General features: G+C 36.9%; 1 protein-coding gene across 1 annotated transcript in view; it reads right to left on the reverse strand.

The window, feature by feature from the left end:
* Nucleotides 1-1,487: 1,487 nt before the first annotated feature.
* ENPP1 (ectonucleotide pyrophosphatase/phosphodiesterase 1) overlaps nucleotides 1,488-17,359 on the reverse strand; it is a 47,066-nt gene continuing 31,194 nt past the window's right edge. The window contains exons 17-25 of the mRNA XM_026705505.2: nucleotides 15,634-15,721; nucleotides 14,625-14,800; nucleotides 13,971-14,016; nucleotides 13,708-13,862; nucleotides 11,926-12,061; nucleotides 10,320-10,400; nucleotides 9,205-9,337; nucleotides 7,656-7,812; nucleotides 1,488-2,153 (exon numbers count right to left, since the gene is read on the reverse strand). Of these exons, the coding sequence (XP_026561290.1) occupies nucleotides 1,980-2,153; nucleotides 7,656-7,812; nucleotides 9,205-9,337; nucleotides 10,320-10,400; nucleotides 11,926-12,061; nucleotides 13,708-13,862; nucleotides 13,971-14,016; nucleotides 14,625-14,800; nucleotides 15,634-15,721 (1,146 nt within the window). The 3' untranslated portion in view covers nucleotides 1,488-1,979. The remainder of the gene's footprint in view (nucleotides 2,154-7,655; nucleotides 7,813-9,204; nucleotides 9,338-10,319; nucleotides 10,401-11,925; nucleotides 12,062-13,707; nucleotides 13,863-13,970; nucleotides 14,017-14,624; nucleotides 14,801-15,633; nucleotides 15,722-17,359) is intronic.

Genomic DNA, 17,359 nt, shown 5'->3' on the forward strand with positions numbered 1-17,359 from the left:
TTTGTAATTTCAATTATATACATTTGAAGAAAGAAGGTACCATTATCTTCCTACTAGACTTAATCTTATGGGACAAAAAGGAATTCCAATAGAAGAGAATTTGAACCCCTATAACTCAGGTTTGAGCCCTTGGCACTCTTTGAACTTGGATGTTTATACTAAACTATTTATTACATTTAGTTCCTATTGACACAATATCATTCCATGAATCCCGCTAGTATAAACCTCATCCAGATATTATCTTCCACATGCTAATCCTCACTTACACAAAACGAGAGCCAGAAGTAGTGTGTTTCAATCAGAGGTGGTATTCAGCGGATTCTGACTAGTTCTGGAGAACTGGTAATGAAAATTTTGAGTAGTTTGGAGAACTGGCAAATACCACCCCTGACTGGCCCTGCCCCCATCTATTTTCTGTCTCCCAAGTCCCAGCTGATCGGCTGAGTCTTTTTTTGTTGTCCTGCACAGGAGAGCGGAGCTGAAAAGCAGGTTAGTCGGGTGGGGAGGGAATGGGATTTTACAGTAGCCTTCCCCAAGGAGTGGGGAGGGAATGGGATTTTACAATATCCTACCTCTGGAGTGGGGTGGGAATGGCAATTTTATAGTATTCTTCCCTTGCCATGCCCACCAAGCCACATCCACCAAGCCAAGCCAAGCCCCCCAAGCCAATCCCATAGAACTGATAGTAAAACATTTGAATCCCACCAGTGGCTTCAATGGTGGTAATTCCTCCACATGGTAATTCAATCTGTCATTACATTGTGGTCCTTCTATCAATTATTAAAAATGGAGCTTTTTAAGAAAGCGTTAGTTATGTGAACCAACATAATTTATTATTTCACTGTTTATGTTAGTACTATTCTGTTTTATTGTACAATGTGTGCTTGATATTTATGTGTTGATAGAAGTTGTAAAATGTGAAGTGTCCCTCAGACAGCAGTGAGATTAATCCAATCAACAAATCAATCAATTCTGCATTCACTTAGTATTCAGCCACAGAACATACACAAATCTTGCTCATGCCTGTTCAGACGTATGAATGGCTAATCAAATAAAGCAGTGGTCTCCAACTTTTCTGGCTTTGTGGAACAGGTATGGTGGTGGCAGCAAGGGCAGAGGGAAAGGGATGGTTTCACACATGTGTTCCCATTGCTTAAGCAAATGGAGCTTTGCACGCTCATGCTTACTCACTGCTTGCATAGATCAGTTCCTAACGGGCCACAGACTGGCACTGGTCTGCAGACTGGGAGTTGGGGATCTCTGAAACAGTATCTGGGAACAAGGTGGCAGTATCAAAAACATAACATGAACATGTAAGTATTGCACTAACACAATACAACTATCTTTTATGTTTTCAGGAACATGTGGTCCACAATATATGAGAGCTGTAATCCTATAACCATGCCACTGAAAGTAAATCCCATTAATCTTAAAAGAACTTCTGAAATGATATGTATGATATTCCCCCCCAAAAATAAGAATATCCATTAAATTATATTCTATTTATTAAACAGAGTGAAAAAAAGGTCAGACAATGACAATTAAAAAAAACTTCGTATATTACTTATAACTTTTGAAATATATATGCCAGTTGGGTTCACTTGTAGTTAATTTGCTCCTGCCTCTGTGTAAAACAAAAACAACAACTCAGGCAGAATAAAGTAACTTGAGAACACTTTTTATACTGTTGAAATCATTGTTGAAATCTGTTGGTTTTTACCCCATTTGATCTGTTGTGTTGATGTTACAGACAGGCTTTTACAACAGTATAGACATTTCTATCACATTGAAGAGAATAATAAGGCTGAAAGCTATTTGTCTCTGATATAGGCAGTCCATTAAATGTCCCTGAGATACAAAATGTGGCACAGTTTGTTTCTTGTTCCCATTTTGCTCCAGTATCTTCTGAAAATATTCCAGCATGTTTACGAAGCTGTGATCTTGTTCCTCTTTCTTTTTGGTACAGAAATGCAACAAAATTAGATTCTGGCTTTGTCAAAACTTGGCAAATATGTTTTCAGCTGTAAAATATCAGTCACGGGCTGCTTTTGTTCATGATAAAAACTAAGTCCTGTAAGAAGTTCCACATCTCTAACTCGTGCAACATGAAATCTCATTCTCTCTTCAACCCATAAGGATTCGGGCTTGCCAACCTATCGGAAAAAAGAAACAAGGATTTTATTTTATTTTTATTTTATTTGGTTTGTCAATTGCTTACAAGACAATAGGTATAAGAAAAACCATAGTTATGAATGCATGGATACATGTAAGAAAAATAAAAGCAACAATAGGACAGAGACGGTAATTCTAGTTCATGTTGCAGACATTCTAAGATATTTAAACATTCAATGGAAAGGTGAATCTAATAGTACTTATTTTCAACAGCTCATGAACTATTGACCATAAGGGGGCAGTAGAGCTTAGCTAGAGAATTAAGAGCCTGTTCGGTATCATTTCTTTGTCTATCCTTCTGTCTCTTTTTTTAAAAAAAATAGATAAATGATTCAGGACATGTCCACTTGCCTATATTCCCAGGAACTTATGCAAAGAGAATATGACTTTTGACTCTCTTGTTTCTAGAACATAATTAGCTGGATACTAGAATTTGCCTATTCCTATAATGTATTTCCTAATGAATTAAACTCACCTTATTGATCATTATTCATGTCATATTCCAACTCTCATGTATGCTCAAATGCACACAAAGGAGCATCAGCCTCGATCAAAGGATTTACCTTCTCCCTGTAGTAATATGACTACTTTTTATAACTATACAGTCCTAATACAGCATGCAATTTAGCCTTCTTTCCCTTAACAGCGTGAACTGAACAGTCACGGAATTATAATGTTGAAAGAGGCCAATTTAATTCATTGATCCAATCCCTGCTCAATGTAGGAGCCCAAATTAAAGCAGCAGGACAGATGGCTATCCTGCTATTGTTTGAAAACAGTCAGTGGAAGGGAGCTTGCCATTTTTCCTGGCAATTGCTTCCGCTGTTAAATACTTAATGTTATTTGGAAACAGTTCCTGATGATCAGCTAGAAATTATTTCCTTAAAGCCATTATTCTGTGTATTGCACTCTATGACATGACCTTAGATGCTTTAAACTTGTTACTATATGCGATGTTATCTAGTACCATCAGGTACCACCATCTAGTCTTTCTTCCCAGGAATAAACATACCCGGTTCTTTTAGTCTCATCTGTCGCATTGTTGATTCTTATTCCATTTATTAAAAAAATCATAATTCCAATATCTTTTTTCAAATAGAATTCTTTATTGGCCAAGTGTGATTGGACACACAAGGAATTTGTCTTGGTGCAAATGCTCTCAGTGTACATAAAAGATACGTTCGTCAAGAGTCAAGAATCATAAGGTACTTTGTAAATAGTTGGACAGTGTTAAGGTAATTATTTGTTTAGCAGAGTGATGGACGGGAAAAAAACTGTCCTTGTGTCTAGTTGTTCTGATGTGCAGTGTTCTATAGCATCGTTTTGAAGGTAGGAGTTGACACAATTTATGTCCTGGATGTGAGGGGTCTGTAAATATTTTCACAGCCCTCTTTTTGACTCATGCAGTATACAGGTCCTCGATGGAAGGCAGGTGTGTGTTAATTGTTTTTTCTGCAGTCCTACTTATCTTCTGAAGTCTGTGTCTGTCCTGTTGGGTTGCAGAACCAAACCAGACAGTTTTAGAGGTGCAGATGACAGACACAATAATACCTCTGTAGAGCTGGATCAGCAGCTCCTTGGGCAGTACAGGTAGTCCTCAACTTACGATCACAACTGAGCCCAAAATTTCTGTTGCTATGCAAGACAGTTTAAATTACAGTTGAAACTCGAACAATTAGAATATCATGCAAAAGTTCATTTATTTCAGTAATGCAACTTAAAAGGTGAAACTAATATATGAGATAGACTCATTACATGCAAAGGAAGATAGTTCAAGCTGTGATTTGTCATAATTGAGATGATTATGGCTTACAGCTCATGAGAACCCCAAATCCACAATCTCAGAAAATTAGATTACGTGCAATCAATAAAACAAGGTTTGTACATAAAACAACATCGGATCTCTGAAAAGTATAAGCATGCATATGTACTCAGTACTTGGTTTGGGCCCCTTTTGCAGCAATTACTGCCTCAATGTGGCGTGGCATGGAAGCTATCAGCCTATGGCACAGCTGAGGTGTTATGGAAGACCAGGATACTTCAATAGCGGCCTCCAGCTCTTCTGCATTGTTCGGTCTCATGTCTCTCATCTTTCTCTTAGCAATGTCCCATAGATTCTCTATGGGGTTCAGGTCAGGCGAATTTGCTGGCCAATCAAGCACAATAATCCCACGGTCATTGAACCAGGTTTTGGTGCTTTTGGCAGTGTGGGCAGGTGCCAAGTCCTACCGGAAAATGAAGTCAGCACCCCCATAAAGCTCATCTGTGGAAGGAAGCATGAAGTGCTCCAAAATCTCCTGGTAGACGGCTGCGTTGACCCTGGACTTAATGAAGCACAATGGACCAACACCAGCAGATGACATGGCTCCCCAAATCAACACTCACTGGACTTCAAGCATTTTGCTGTGTGTGCCTCTCCATTCTTCCTCCAGACTCTGGGTCCTTGGTTTGCAAATGAGATGCAAAAGTTGCCCTCATCAGAAAAGAGGATAGGTCTGGTTTTTTTTAGCCCAGGTAAGATGCTTCTGATGTTTGCTGTTCAGGAGCGGCTTGACAAGAAGTATACGACATTTGAAGCCCATGTCCAGGATCCATCTCTGTGTGGTGGCTCTTGATGCACTGACTCCAGCCTCAGTCCACTCCTTGTGAAAGTCCCCAGCACTGTTGAATGGCCTTTTCCTGACAATTCTCTCCAGGCTGCGGTCATCCCTGCTGCTTGTGCACCTTTTTCTTCCATACTTTTTCCTTCCACATAACTTTCTATTAATGTGCTTTGATACAGCACTTTGGGAACATCCAGCTTCTTTTGCAATTACCTTTTGAGGCTTTCCCTCCTTATGGAGGGTGACAATGATGGTTTTCTGCACAACTGTCAGATCAGCAGTCTTTCCCATGATTGTGCTTCCTACTGAACCTGACTGAGAGACCATTTAAAGGCTCAGGAAGCCTTTGCAGGAGTTTCGGCTTAATTAGCTGATTAGAGTGGGACACTTTGAGCCTAGAATATTGAACCTTTTCACAATATTCTAATTTTCTGAGATTGTGGATTTGGGGTTTTCATGAGCTGTAAGCCATAATCATCTCAATTATGACAAATCACGGCTTGAAGTACCTTGCTTTGCATGTAATGAGTCTACCTCATATATTAGTTTCACCTTTTAAGTTGCATTACTGAAATAAAGGAACTTTTGCACAATATTCTAGTTTTTCGAGTTTCACCTGTAAGTGGGTTTTGCCCCATTTTATGACATTTCTTGCCACCGATTGTTAACTGAATATCTGCAGTTACTAAGCTAGTAACGTGGTTGTTAAGTGAATATGGATTCCCCATTGACTTTGCTTGTCTGAAGGTTGCAAAAGGTCATCATAGGCCACAAGACTAGAGTTGGTATTCAGCAGGTTCTGACCAGTTCTGGAAAACTGGTAGTGGAAATTTTGAGTAGTTCAGAGAACCGGCAAATACCACTTCTGACTGGAGATTTTACAGTATCCTTCCCCTGCCACGCCCACCAAGCCACACCCACAGAACCGGTAGTAAAAAAAAAAATGAATCCCACCACTGCACAGGACCCTGCCTACATCCATCATGAACGCAGGTAGTCCTCAAGGTACGGACCCAGTTGAGCCCAAAATTGGTGTTGCTATTTGTGAAATCTTTGTGAAGTGAGTTTGCCCCATTTTACAACTTTCCTTGCCATGGTAGTTAAGTGAATCATTGCATTTGTTCAGTTAGTAACATGGTTGTTAAGCAAATCTGGATTCCCCATTGACTTGGCTTGTCTGAAGATCTCCAAAAGTGAATCCCATGACTCCAGGACGCTGCAACCGTCATGATCACGTGACCATGGGGATGCTGCAATGGTTGTAAGTGTGAAAAATGATCATAAGTCACTTTTTTCAGTGCCATTGTAACTTTGAACCATCACTAAATGAATTGTTATAAGTCGAGGTCTACCTGTTTTCAACTCATAAAATATTTCTATGGTCTTTTTCGAGTTGCCAACAGAAAGGGAAAGGGAGCAGTGCAGCAGCTTGCAAAACTGATTGGACTGCCATTTGTCAGAAATGGTGTTGGGTCTCCCTCTTGGGTGGGGGGGTTGGACTAGATGACCTATAAGGTCCCTTCCAACTCTGATTATCTTTTATATGTTACCTGTCATTAAACTGAAACTACATTCCACAAATGTTTTCAAAGATAGTAACTAGGTAACTAAGTTTCTGCCGCGTAAAATTCTAATTGGAGAGCATGATTGATTATTCTTGGCTATGGATGAGTCCCACTGGAGAATATGAATTAAGATACATCCAGGGGTGGAAGGAAAACCAGGGTCAAGGGTGACAGTGGATTATTTGTCCCAGAGTCGGCTACACCTAAGCAGTGCCGGCATGTTAACTCCCAATAAATCCTTTTTAAGTTTTGGAAGTTTGGCTTGAGACTCATGGGGGTAACTGCCGGAATCCTGACACCTGTATGAACTGGTTGCCAAGCAACTGAATTTTGATCGCGTGGACATGGGAATGGTACAACAGCGTAAGTGGGGGAAACGGTCATAAATCATTTCTTTCAGTGGCATTGTAATGGTCACCGAATGAACTGTGGTAAAGCGAGGACCTCCTATGTACACCTATTTAATTACTGAATAATAAAATCAATTAAGTGAGTCACTTTGGTGTAGTGATTTAGGCACTAGTCTTGTAACTGGGAGATGTGAGTTCTCGTCCCACCTTGGAGAGAAAACCAGCTGGGGGTCTTGGGGTCTTTCAGTCCTAGGAAGCAGGCAAACCACTTCCTAACAACCTGCCAACAGAACTTGTCCTTGTAGTTTCCAGAAATCAAGATGGACTCGAAGAGAACACCCCGCCCCCCCAAAAAAAAATCTGCATTGTAGACCAGGATTTGAATTATTTTTCTCCTGTGTTTCTTTTCCCTTTAATTTTATTATTTTCAACTCACTTTTCTACCCAAGATCTCTCCAAGATCCAAGATTTTGAATATTTTTTATTTGTCCTAGAGTATTAATTATCCACCCCAATTATCAATTTCACATTTGATATGTATTTACTTTACCCTTATTTCCATGATTACTACTAGCAACCTGAATATTAAACTTCAGAAAAATCATGACCAACATCTCTATATGAGATCCATTCGGGGAAAAAAACAATGATTATCTAAGGGCAAAAAGTAATTTTGGTGGTAATTTCACTATTATTTATAAGACTCCTGTGACATACTCAGATCAGCCATAATTAGGACTGTGTTAATGTTGCGTTAAAGTTTATGCCAGGGTTAGAAATGAGGCCTTTTACTTTAAAAGCTAAACATCTTTCCTATTTCAAAACTTTTCCCATATATTTCTCACATGTTCAAGTCTCTGTCCACACTCATTATGAAAACTAGAAACTTGCGCTTCAAAAAAAAAAAAAAAACCCAGCCCTTTTTGTGCATTTTTATCTTTCATATATTAAAATGTTGTACTCACTGTGCAACTTTCACTGTTCTCTTCTCTATGAGGTATAATGTAAGATATCACATCAAGGGATCCTTCACATTGCAAAGGTGTCTGGGAAGCATTTTTACAACTTGTCAAGGTAATGAAGTAATGAGTAGGAATCAGGACCGCTAAATTAGTGGAGTGCCTGAAATTTAATTTTAAAAAAGAAAAGAAAAAAAAAGCAACATTTTCTTGTTAGCTGTACTGAGCATACTCCACACACCAAAAAAATATACAACTTTTTGGTTAAACCAAAACTGTAGCTTTAAGTGATCTACTATTCCAGTAGATATAAGCCAGGGGCATCACACTTGCAGTGTCACGTTTTTGTCACGTGACGTATCGTGATTTTTTTTTTCCCCTTTTGCTAAAACGGATAGGCATGGCTACCACGTGATACGTCTAGCCCATGGGCCACAAGCTTGAAACCCCTAATATAACCCATCAGGATATATCAAGCGTAAGCTAATTTACACTTGAAGTAATGCAGCCTCTTAGAGGGAGCAGATTTCCCTTGCTAAACCAATTCCACAAGCTATGAGTGGAATTATTTCCAGGTACACTTAAAAAACTGATTATAAACCTTTAAAACTATATGTAATGAGGCCAGGCTATTGGTATGAGAATTTTTTTCCCCTTTCAATCAGTCTGGGTTTCACAATCTCCAAGTGGATTTATTTTCTCAAATCACACTATTGAAATTAGAGGTGATAGAAACATAAATCATGAGCTTCTCTATTTCCTGTTCCAAATTGCAAATATCATTTTAACGATGCTCAAATTATGTTTTCAAAATGTACTTGAAATGTATTTCTCTTTTTTTAAATCTTATAATTACTACTAAAATGGTGATGGACATTCTTTACTGAAAAGTGGAGTATACTTTTAATACAGCAATGAATAAGATACCTCCACATGATTTAAGGCATTCATCCAAATGATAGAAGCAGCATTGCACCGTTGCAACACAAGCTCTACTGGATTCATGGTTATGCGTGGATGTCATGATGTGCATGCAAAAGGGATGACAAGACACTGCTTTCATTATTTGTTTTTCCTTTGATATCCTTCCCCTCTTTCCCCACAGATGCCTCTGATAAGGGCTGCCCACAACACTGTTAGAATGTTAATGTATATTCCTTGATACCACCTTGAATCAATACTCTTTGATTATTGTGAACAGTGAAATGGTTTCACCCACCGGCTTTTAAATACCATATCAAAAAACCTTTCATACTCTTTGCAATAAAATATGTATTAAAATACTTATTTGAATGTAATTTTCTTTTTTTAAAAAAAAAAAAGCCATAGTTTAACACATGTTAAAATCCAATACAGTGGATTTTAGCATATGGAAGAAGCCATAGAAGGATTGATAGACTCAGTATAAATTGTTAATTCTCTTATGTCATCAGGACATACATTCTGTTAAGTCAGAAAAATACATTTTAAAGGAGATTTGTTCCCATAAATTAAAGCGGTTATTTCAATACATAGTCTCTCAAACACAAAAAAGCTAAAACAGATATCTGCCTACCTTTTTATTTCCTCTGGTGTATCATATATGCCGTCATAGTCATAATCAAATATAGGACCTGTGATCACATTTACACCATTCCTGGCTGCAGCATAGGATGGCAGTAGGACAGTATTAAAATATTTCCAAATCACTGAAAGAACAAGGGAGAATATCACTAAGAAAACGTCATGATCTGACGAGAACCAAGCCCCTCAGTGACACTAGTTTTTTGTTCTGTGACCATGGGCTGCCTTTATTTTACTAATTTATCAAAACAGTGTGAATTTCATAACTATTTTCAAGTATGTTGAAACTACACAGTCCTCCCCAATATTTTGAACTTGGCATACTGGAGGTTTGGAGCTTGGGATATGAGCTTCCAAGACCAAGAGATATTTATGAATAAATTTAAGTTTGATGCGCATTGTCGGGACGTCCAATATAAATCAAACAATGACATTTGCTTTGACCATCTTTTTTTATAATTCTTGAATGGACTGACACTCTTTGCAGAGGTGATCTACAATCCAGAAATTCTCCTAATCTTTAGAATTAGATATTCAGTAGAAAATATTTCTTTCACTATAAACACTTTCCATCATGGTTTTACATAAAGACTATCTTGGCTATTTTGAGTATCATCCTTGGAGCCTAGATAATCAAAGAAGCATAGTGTTCAATCTATGGCCATAGGATTATTCATATCTGGATTAGAGAAGTGAAAACAATTCTTGATAGATCTATTTACAAGTCCTTTTGAGCTCAATGAGTTTACTCCCAAGTAAATAGAGAGATTATTTTAGCCTTCCAATTTTAGAAGTGTCTTGCTTGCATGTCCAAAGAAGCTATATAAAGGAACAGAAGATTCATTTCTGTTTTGAGACGTTAAACCATGGTATGATCATTTGAAGTAGACTGCAGACATACAGAACCAAGAAAGTAGGCATTCAGGAAATTGTTATGAATCTGAAGAATTATAGTACAATGTAGAACACCACCATCATTCATTGAACATTACTACATGTATATTATTGCAGACACAATCACAAGAGTATAACTTTAGATAATTATATTTTATTAGCTTTTATTTTTCCCATAAAAAGAAGCAAAAGCCCATAATAATTAGCCTTTACCTTGAAAAGCAGAATACATTGGTGCTATGTTGCTTGAGAGAAGTCCTTCATAATAATTTTTTTTATCTTCTTTAATCAAATCTAGAAACATAAAAATATATAAGCAAGTATTTAACTGGTATATATCAACATATCAAATGACTTACAAACCTTTCTAGCTTTTGAAATAAATACATGGTACCAAACATTTAAGTCCAAATATGTTCAAGACTCAGACAGATGTGTTTGCTTATTGGTTTATTTATGTGCTATATTTATTTTAATGTATAGGCCACCCAATACCTAAACAACAATGGGTGCCTTAAGATATTGTATATTGTTACTAAATATTCTTAAGTCAGCACACCAGTACAAAGGTATTTCCAAGGGTGAGCTACATCTCCCAGAATGACCAACTAACATGGCTATTGGCCTGCTGACTGGACAATATAAATCTTGTAGTAGTCCCAACATAGTTAAGGGATATCAAATTTTGGGAAGCACTGTGTTCACCAAAGAGACCATTCCAAAATTTCCCAGGAATGTTGACAAGCACAATGAACTCAGACAGGAACAAAAGGCAATTCCTATTTAAAAATCAACATCAGCTTCAGACAAGAGGATGCCACCTAATTTGGGGATTGTGTTTATGATAAGGAAACATCCAATTCATAATTTACTTGTAAAATACAAAAAAAAACAAAACCAAAATTTAAATATTAAAATAAATGTATATATTAAGATGGCTGGATTTCCAGAAGCAAATATGGAACACTTCCAATTATTTTTTGCATACTAAGCCTTTCTGAATTAGTGGTTTCCAACTTCATTTAGCCACTGTTACACAATATACCCATGATGGTGGACCTATGGCATGCGTGCCGGAAGTAGCATACAGAGCCACTTCTGGTGGCATGTGAGAGGTCGCCTGAAGAGCCCCACTGCGCATGTGCGCACCCCCTGCCCGCCAGCTGATTGTCAGGTATCTGCCATGCATGCGCGGAGAGAGACGCATGTGTGGGAACGCGTGCACATGTGCAGAAGCATGCGGTGTGGGAGGGTCGTGTGTGCATGCACGGGGGGGCAGGAGAGTCGCACACTCATTGCATCAAGGGTGCAGGTACATGAGCGCACCTTTGGCACACAGGAAAAGGTTAGCCTTCACTGCAATATACAGTATTGTATCAAAGCTCATTCTGTGAGAAATTAAGCATTTTAATATTGATGTACCACTCACAGCTGTATATTTATTTATTTAAAATGCTGGTTCTTTTGTAGTTTGAATTTAAAAGATAAAGGTTGTTTTGTACCTTCTATCTGCCAATCATAATTCTACAACACTTTTTTCATATTTAATAATATTTTGTATAAATATCAATTACAGATTTTCTAAATTGGCTATGGCTTACATCCAAAATTTAATCCTTACATATAAAAGAGCATTTTAAGAAACAGAAACAAGAAGTTTTATTTTGGCTATTAATTAATCTCTGCCATGGCTCATCTCAAATAAACTAACTAGGATTGTACCTGGTTATTACTTTAATGGGAACCCAGCAAATCTATAAACTAAATTAACTAGCTAAACAATATTCAGAAGAAGAAATAAGAGAGGAAATGGAATTACTTGGAGGAAAAAGAAATCCATAGTTAAGCTGAGGGTGCTTTTCATAAAATGAGCAAATCTGACTGCTATTTAAAGAAATACGATGATCCGTGTAGAAGCAGCTTCTGGTGGCACTTCCAGAGGTGTTCCAGCTGTCCTAATTAACAAAATAAAACAAGAGTACTAGTGGTTATGTATATGTATTGTATATAAAGAAGACAAAATATCTCCCTGTTCTTTTTCATAAGATACAATAAACCAGCTATATTATGAAAGAGTGTTTTGTTTCAGCTCTGTTAAGTCTATACAGAATGTACCTCAGTCTAAGTTTTGATGCTTAAAAAGAGGATTTCTAAAGACCACTCTATTCACAGGATTTATCATTTTATAAATCCTTTATATCTTCCAAAATCAAGAATAGACTGATGTAGCCCTATGTTCAAATTGCTGTGCGCATAGGCCTTTACTTAGCAAAAGATTGGGTAGCAATATTTATGATTTTAGGATGCAATGAGACATGCCAACTGCATGGTCTTTAACAAATTCTATTTCTAATATACTCAGAGATTCATTGTGTGTGTGTACATTGGTATAGGCTGTGTATTTATCTGAATGCAAAGGAGAAAATGGACATCTTAACTAAGCATGTATTTTGCCAGAATTATCCAGCTTTTTCCTAACCAGGAAAAGATGCAGCTTCTTTAAAGGGTTCCTGAGATGTGCTGCCTGTGCAGTCACACATACTTCCAATTACTGAACATTGGAAATATACATTACTCAAGTATTGTTATTCAAGTATCCCTGCACTGCATGCATGCATTCATTCATACACTGAGAAATTATATTTAAAAAGTAATGGATCAATCCATCTGCCTAGCAACGTAATAGCTTTCCCAAAACGTAATAAATTTCCCCAAAATCCTGTGTATATATCCTAAATATAGTACTGTATATAAAATCATACATTGCAATGTCCTACCTGCAAATGAATACTTCAGCTTCAATCATAACAACAGAGCAGACAACAGACACAAACTCAAGGTAAACCGCACCAAACTTGACTGCAGAAAATACGACTTCAGCAACAGAGTGGTCAATGTTTGGAATACTCTACCTGACTCTGTGGTTTCTTCCCCAAACCCCAAAAACTTTAACCATAGACTGTCTACTATTGACCTCACCCCCTTCCTAAGAAGCCTCATAAGCGCACCAATCATGCTACCGTCCCTGTCCTATTGTTTCTTTTTATTTTTCTTATAAGTATCTATCTCATGTATTCAAAGCTATGTTTATTCTTATACGTGTATTTTGTAAACGATGGACAAATCAAATAAATAAAAATAAAATGAATAAACCAAATTACAAATTTCTTGTTAAGAAAACTAGCAAAGGACAGCTCAAGATAAATAATGGTCCTGACTTGGCTGGAGAATGATGCAAATTCAGAACAAAAAAATTCCACAGTACATCTGTGAAGAAGCAGCTGGGTTTTAGTTTCTGGTTATATGACTCAGAGAAAAGAATATGCTGAATGCTTATCTTGTATTTTCACTGCAGAAATACATGGAAATATGTGGCCATAGTAAAGAGAAAAAAAAAGAAAAAAATCAGAAAAATATATTTTTTGTATTTTATTTAAACCATTGCTGAAAACATGCACTATTTAAAAATGATTTATCACCATAGTCTTTGTTCCCCACTTAAATGAAACCCACATCTGGCTTGCCACATTGTTTTTTTCCTGCTACTCATGCTTTATGTCTTTTTTTCTTCAAATGAAAACGGAATTACCCACATACTTACATGCTTGTTAACAGAATAGCTACTCCACAAAGGCATCTTGATGGTCTGGCTAAATCCACTTACGTAACGATGGTTATGAAGAAGGCAAAATTTCTGCTTCTTTTGAAGTACATGGGGCCTCCCAAATGGCAAGTTGTATTTTTCTATCTTCTTTACTACAGAAGGTAAAAAGGCAAACTAGGTCTGCTATTATATAGTAACTTCCCAGTCAAAGCAGTTTTCTGCCTAAGTTATCCATTTCCAAAAGCAGTTATACTACTTACTTTCCGAAGTAGTAAGATCTACCTGTGGTTGAATCAGTGGGAAACCCTATATGTAAAGGAAAGCAAAAGATGAAGTCATTTTTAATGCAGCATCAGACAGAAGAAACAAATAAAAAAATTATATCAAAAAAAGATCTATGGCAAATTACAAAATGATTGATAAATTGACACAATGGTGATACTGAGTTGCTTTGGATAGTGAGATGGAAGGCATATAAATGATATGGAAGGTAGAGATATAGATATGAGATGAAAACACACACACACACACACGGGAGAGTATGAGTTCTAGTCCTGCCATAGCCATGAAAGCCAGTTCGGTATTCTTGCGTCAGTCACTCTCTCTCAGCCCAATCCACCTTACAAGTTTTTTGTTTTTGTGGGGCCATCTCGAGTTATTTGTAAAAATAAGATTATATAGATGATTGATAGATGATAGATAGATAGATGACAGATGATAGATAGATACATAATGATTGAGATAACGATTGAGATAGACAGATGAGAGAGAGAGACAGACAGAATCTTAAATGAATTGTATCCAAATTTGTCCTTATATACCGCCTTGAAAATGGGAAACATTTTTAATTAAATATCATCAAAAATTCTAATTGCTATCCCTGAAGATCAATTGTTGTTTATCTAAGTCCTTACCAAAGATTTACACGAGCAGCTATGGCCGTCAGTGGAGGTCCTCTGCCCCACCGAAGGGCATGGAGAAGGGCTGCTTTCTTCTTTGGGATGCTTGGGAATATAACTGGCTCTCTTCAGAAGGTGGTTGAGGCTTCCATGAGTTCCATTGTTAGGGGCTGGCGTTAAATCAAGAAGATCTAAAATGGTTGAGAAAACCGTGTTGAAGGTATGCTTTACATCACAGTTTAAACAAAAATCTTACAATAAACATGCTACGGACATAGACGGTGACTACTTATCTATGTGCTAAATGTAATAGCAGGTCATGCCAGCTATTCCATAAAACTATAAGTATAAATAAAGCATGCTATTTTTAAAAAAACCCTAAGTACAAATATATGTTATTAAAACATAATATAAAAATAAACAGGAAGAGTTCAACACATAGATCAAAACTAGAGATGGGTAGTTTTACAGAATCAAAAGAGAAGTTTTTAAAGGAAAAGGAAGAAAGTTAGATAGGGACCAAATTCTACTTCTAGCATTAATGGAAACTGACACTGGCACTGAAACGATCTTTCGGTTTTTCAGGATGATAAACATAACCAAAATAAGCACAGGTAGTCCTTGAATTACAACAGTTTGTTTAGTGACTGTTCGAAATTACAACAACACTGAAAAAAGTGACTTATGACCATTTTTCACACATAGGACCATTTCAGCATCCCTGTTGTCAGATGCTTGACAACGGATTCACATTTATGATGGTGGCAGTGTCCCAGGGTCATGTAATCCCCTTTTGCAACTTTCTGACAAGCAAAGTCAATGGGCAAACCAGGTTCACTTAACAACCATATTACTAACTTAACAAATGCAGTGATTCACTTAGTAACTGTGGCAAGAAAGGTCGTAAAATGGGTAAAACTCACTTAATAAATTTCTCACTTAGCAACATACATTTTACACTCAATTCTGGTCATAAGTCGAAGACTACCAGTAGGTAAAGGGGGAGCAAGCCAATTTATCATACCACACATTAAATTGTAGATTTCAATATTTTCAAAGGGATCAACTTCTGTTTGAAACTTGAATCCAGGTCCAAATCCAATAAAAAGTGCCTACAATAAAAACAACAGATTTATTTACTTCATTTATTCAATTTATATAGCCACTTAACTCAACCATGTGACTCTGGCTGAAATTGGAATATCCAGTTAGTCTTTAGCTGGAAAATTGCTGAATTCCCCAAAGCAGTTTATTAAAAATTTGCTTTCAGAAGAAAAGAATGATAAAATCTATCTTTAAAAGACAGCTGTCTCCCTTCTTAATAGATTTATGTAAATAGAAAATCCAGATAAAAGCAAAGTTTGATATAGTTTGATAAAGTTTGACAGCAGATTCCCACAATAGATTTCCATAATGGTCTACTAGGGCTACTTTTATTTCTTTGAACAATTAGAATATATACCAAATCATACATATTTCTGTGCAAATGTTAGTGGAATTGTAGGTTAAATGCTTCCATTTTCTGTCAGTATTTAGAATACATCTGCGCTGAGCCAATTACAGTGAGCTGCAAGCAGTTTCATTCTAAGGAATGAAGTTCATCAACTCTTTTGGAATTTTTTTTTCTTATTTTCTCCTAAAAACATCTGGGATTTTTTTCCAACTACTGTGAATATTCTACTGCAAAAATTTGCATGTTTTCTCTTTCAGTAATATAAAGCAGCAAAGTTCATCCAGCAAAGCTATTTAGCTACTTCCCCCACCCCACCCCCACCCCCCAAAAAACCAACAATATATTTTTACATTTCATCACAGCTGCTCAAAATATAGCATCAAATGCAAAATGAAGAGGCTTACCATCTGGGTACAAGCTGATTCATTCAGCAGCACAGTGACTATTTCTAACTTAAACATTATGGAAACTTGCAAATTTGGTATCAGCTACTGAATTACTTTCATCCCACAATATCTCATTGGCAGCTTACAAAAGGAGCAGGTCTTGCAATTTAAGAGAAATTAAATATTGCAGCCCTCTTTTCATTTTATTAAAGTAAGCTAAAGGTCTTGAGATTTCCACACCAAAATTAGTAAAATGTATTTTTTTATTATGAAATTTATTTGCCATTCATCTCATGTCAAACAACTCGGGGCATCTTATAGCATAAAAACGTTAAAATCAACAGATATAAAATAACGAAGCAGTTAAAAATAATGTAAGTTTTGAGCCCTTCCTGACTCTAAATCTGAACTTATACCTTTGATGGCTTCTAAATTGTCAAGCAATAAGTACTGGACTCAAAGAAGGCTAAATTTTTTTATTCATTTACTTGTATCTTGCCTTTGTTATTTTTACACATCCAACACAACTTTTTCCTCCTATTTTCCCCACAACAACAACATTGTGAGGTGGGCTGGGCTCAGAGAACTTGACTGGCCCAAAGTCACCCAGCTTTCAGGCTAATGTCAGACTAGAACTCACAATCTCCCACTTCCTAGCCTGATACCTTAATTGCTAAACTGAACCAAACTGGCTCTCTATAATATTCCCTATTATTTATACAAGGGCCTGAAGACCCTAATTCACTTTTTATACCTCAGCAAATATTACAAAGGATTTTCTGATAGTAAGAATGAAGGTTTTAAACACTGGCAGAATGGCCACCTGTCGGGCATAGTTTAGTCAATTTCTCCACAGAGCAAGGGGTTGTATTGGATGGACTATAAGACCCATTTCAACTCAACATCAATAT

Source organism: Pseudonaja textilis, chromosome 1 (assembly GCF_049901715.1).
Source record: "Pseudonaja textilis isolate UNSWEBS1 chromosome 1, rPseTex1.2, whole genome shotgun sequence".
NCBI classification, from domain to species: domain Eukaryota; kingdom Metazoa; phylum Chordata; class Lepidosauria; order Squamata; family Elapidae; genus Pseudonaja; species Pseudonaja textilis.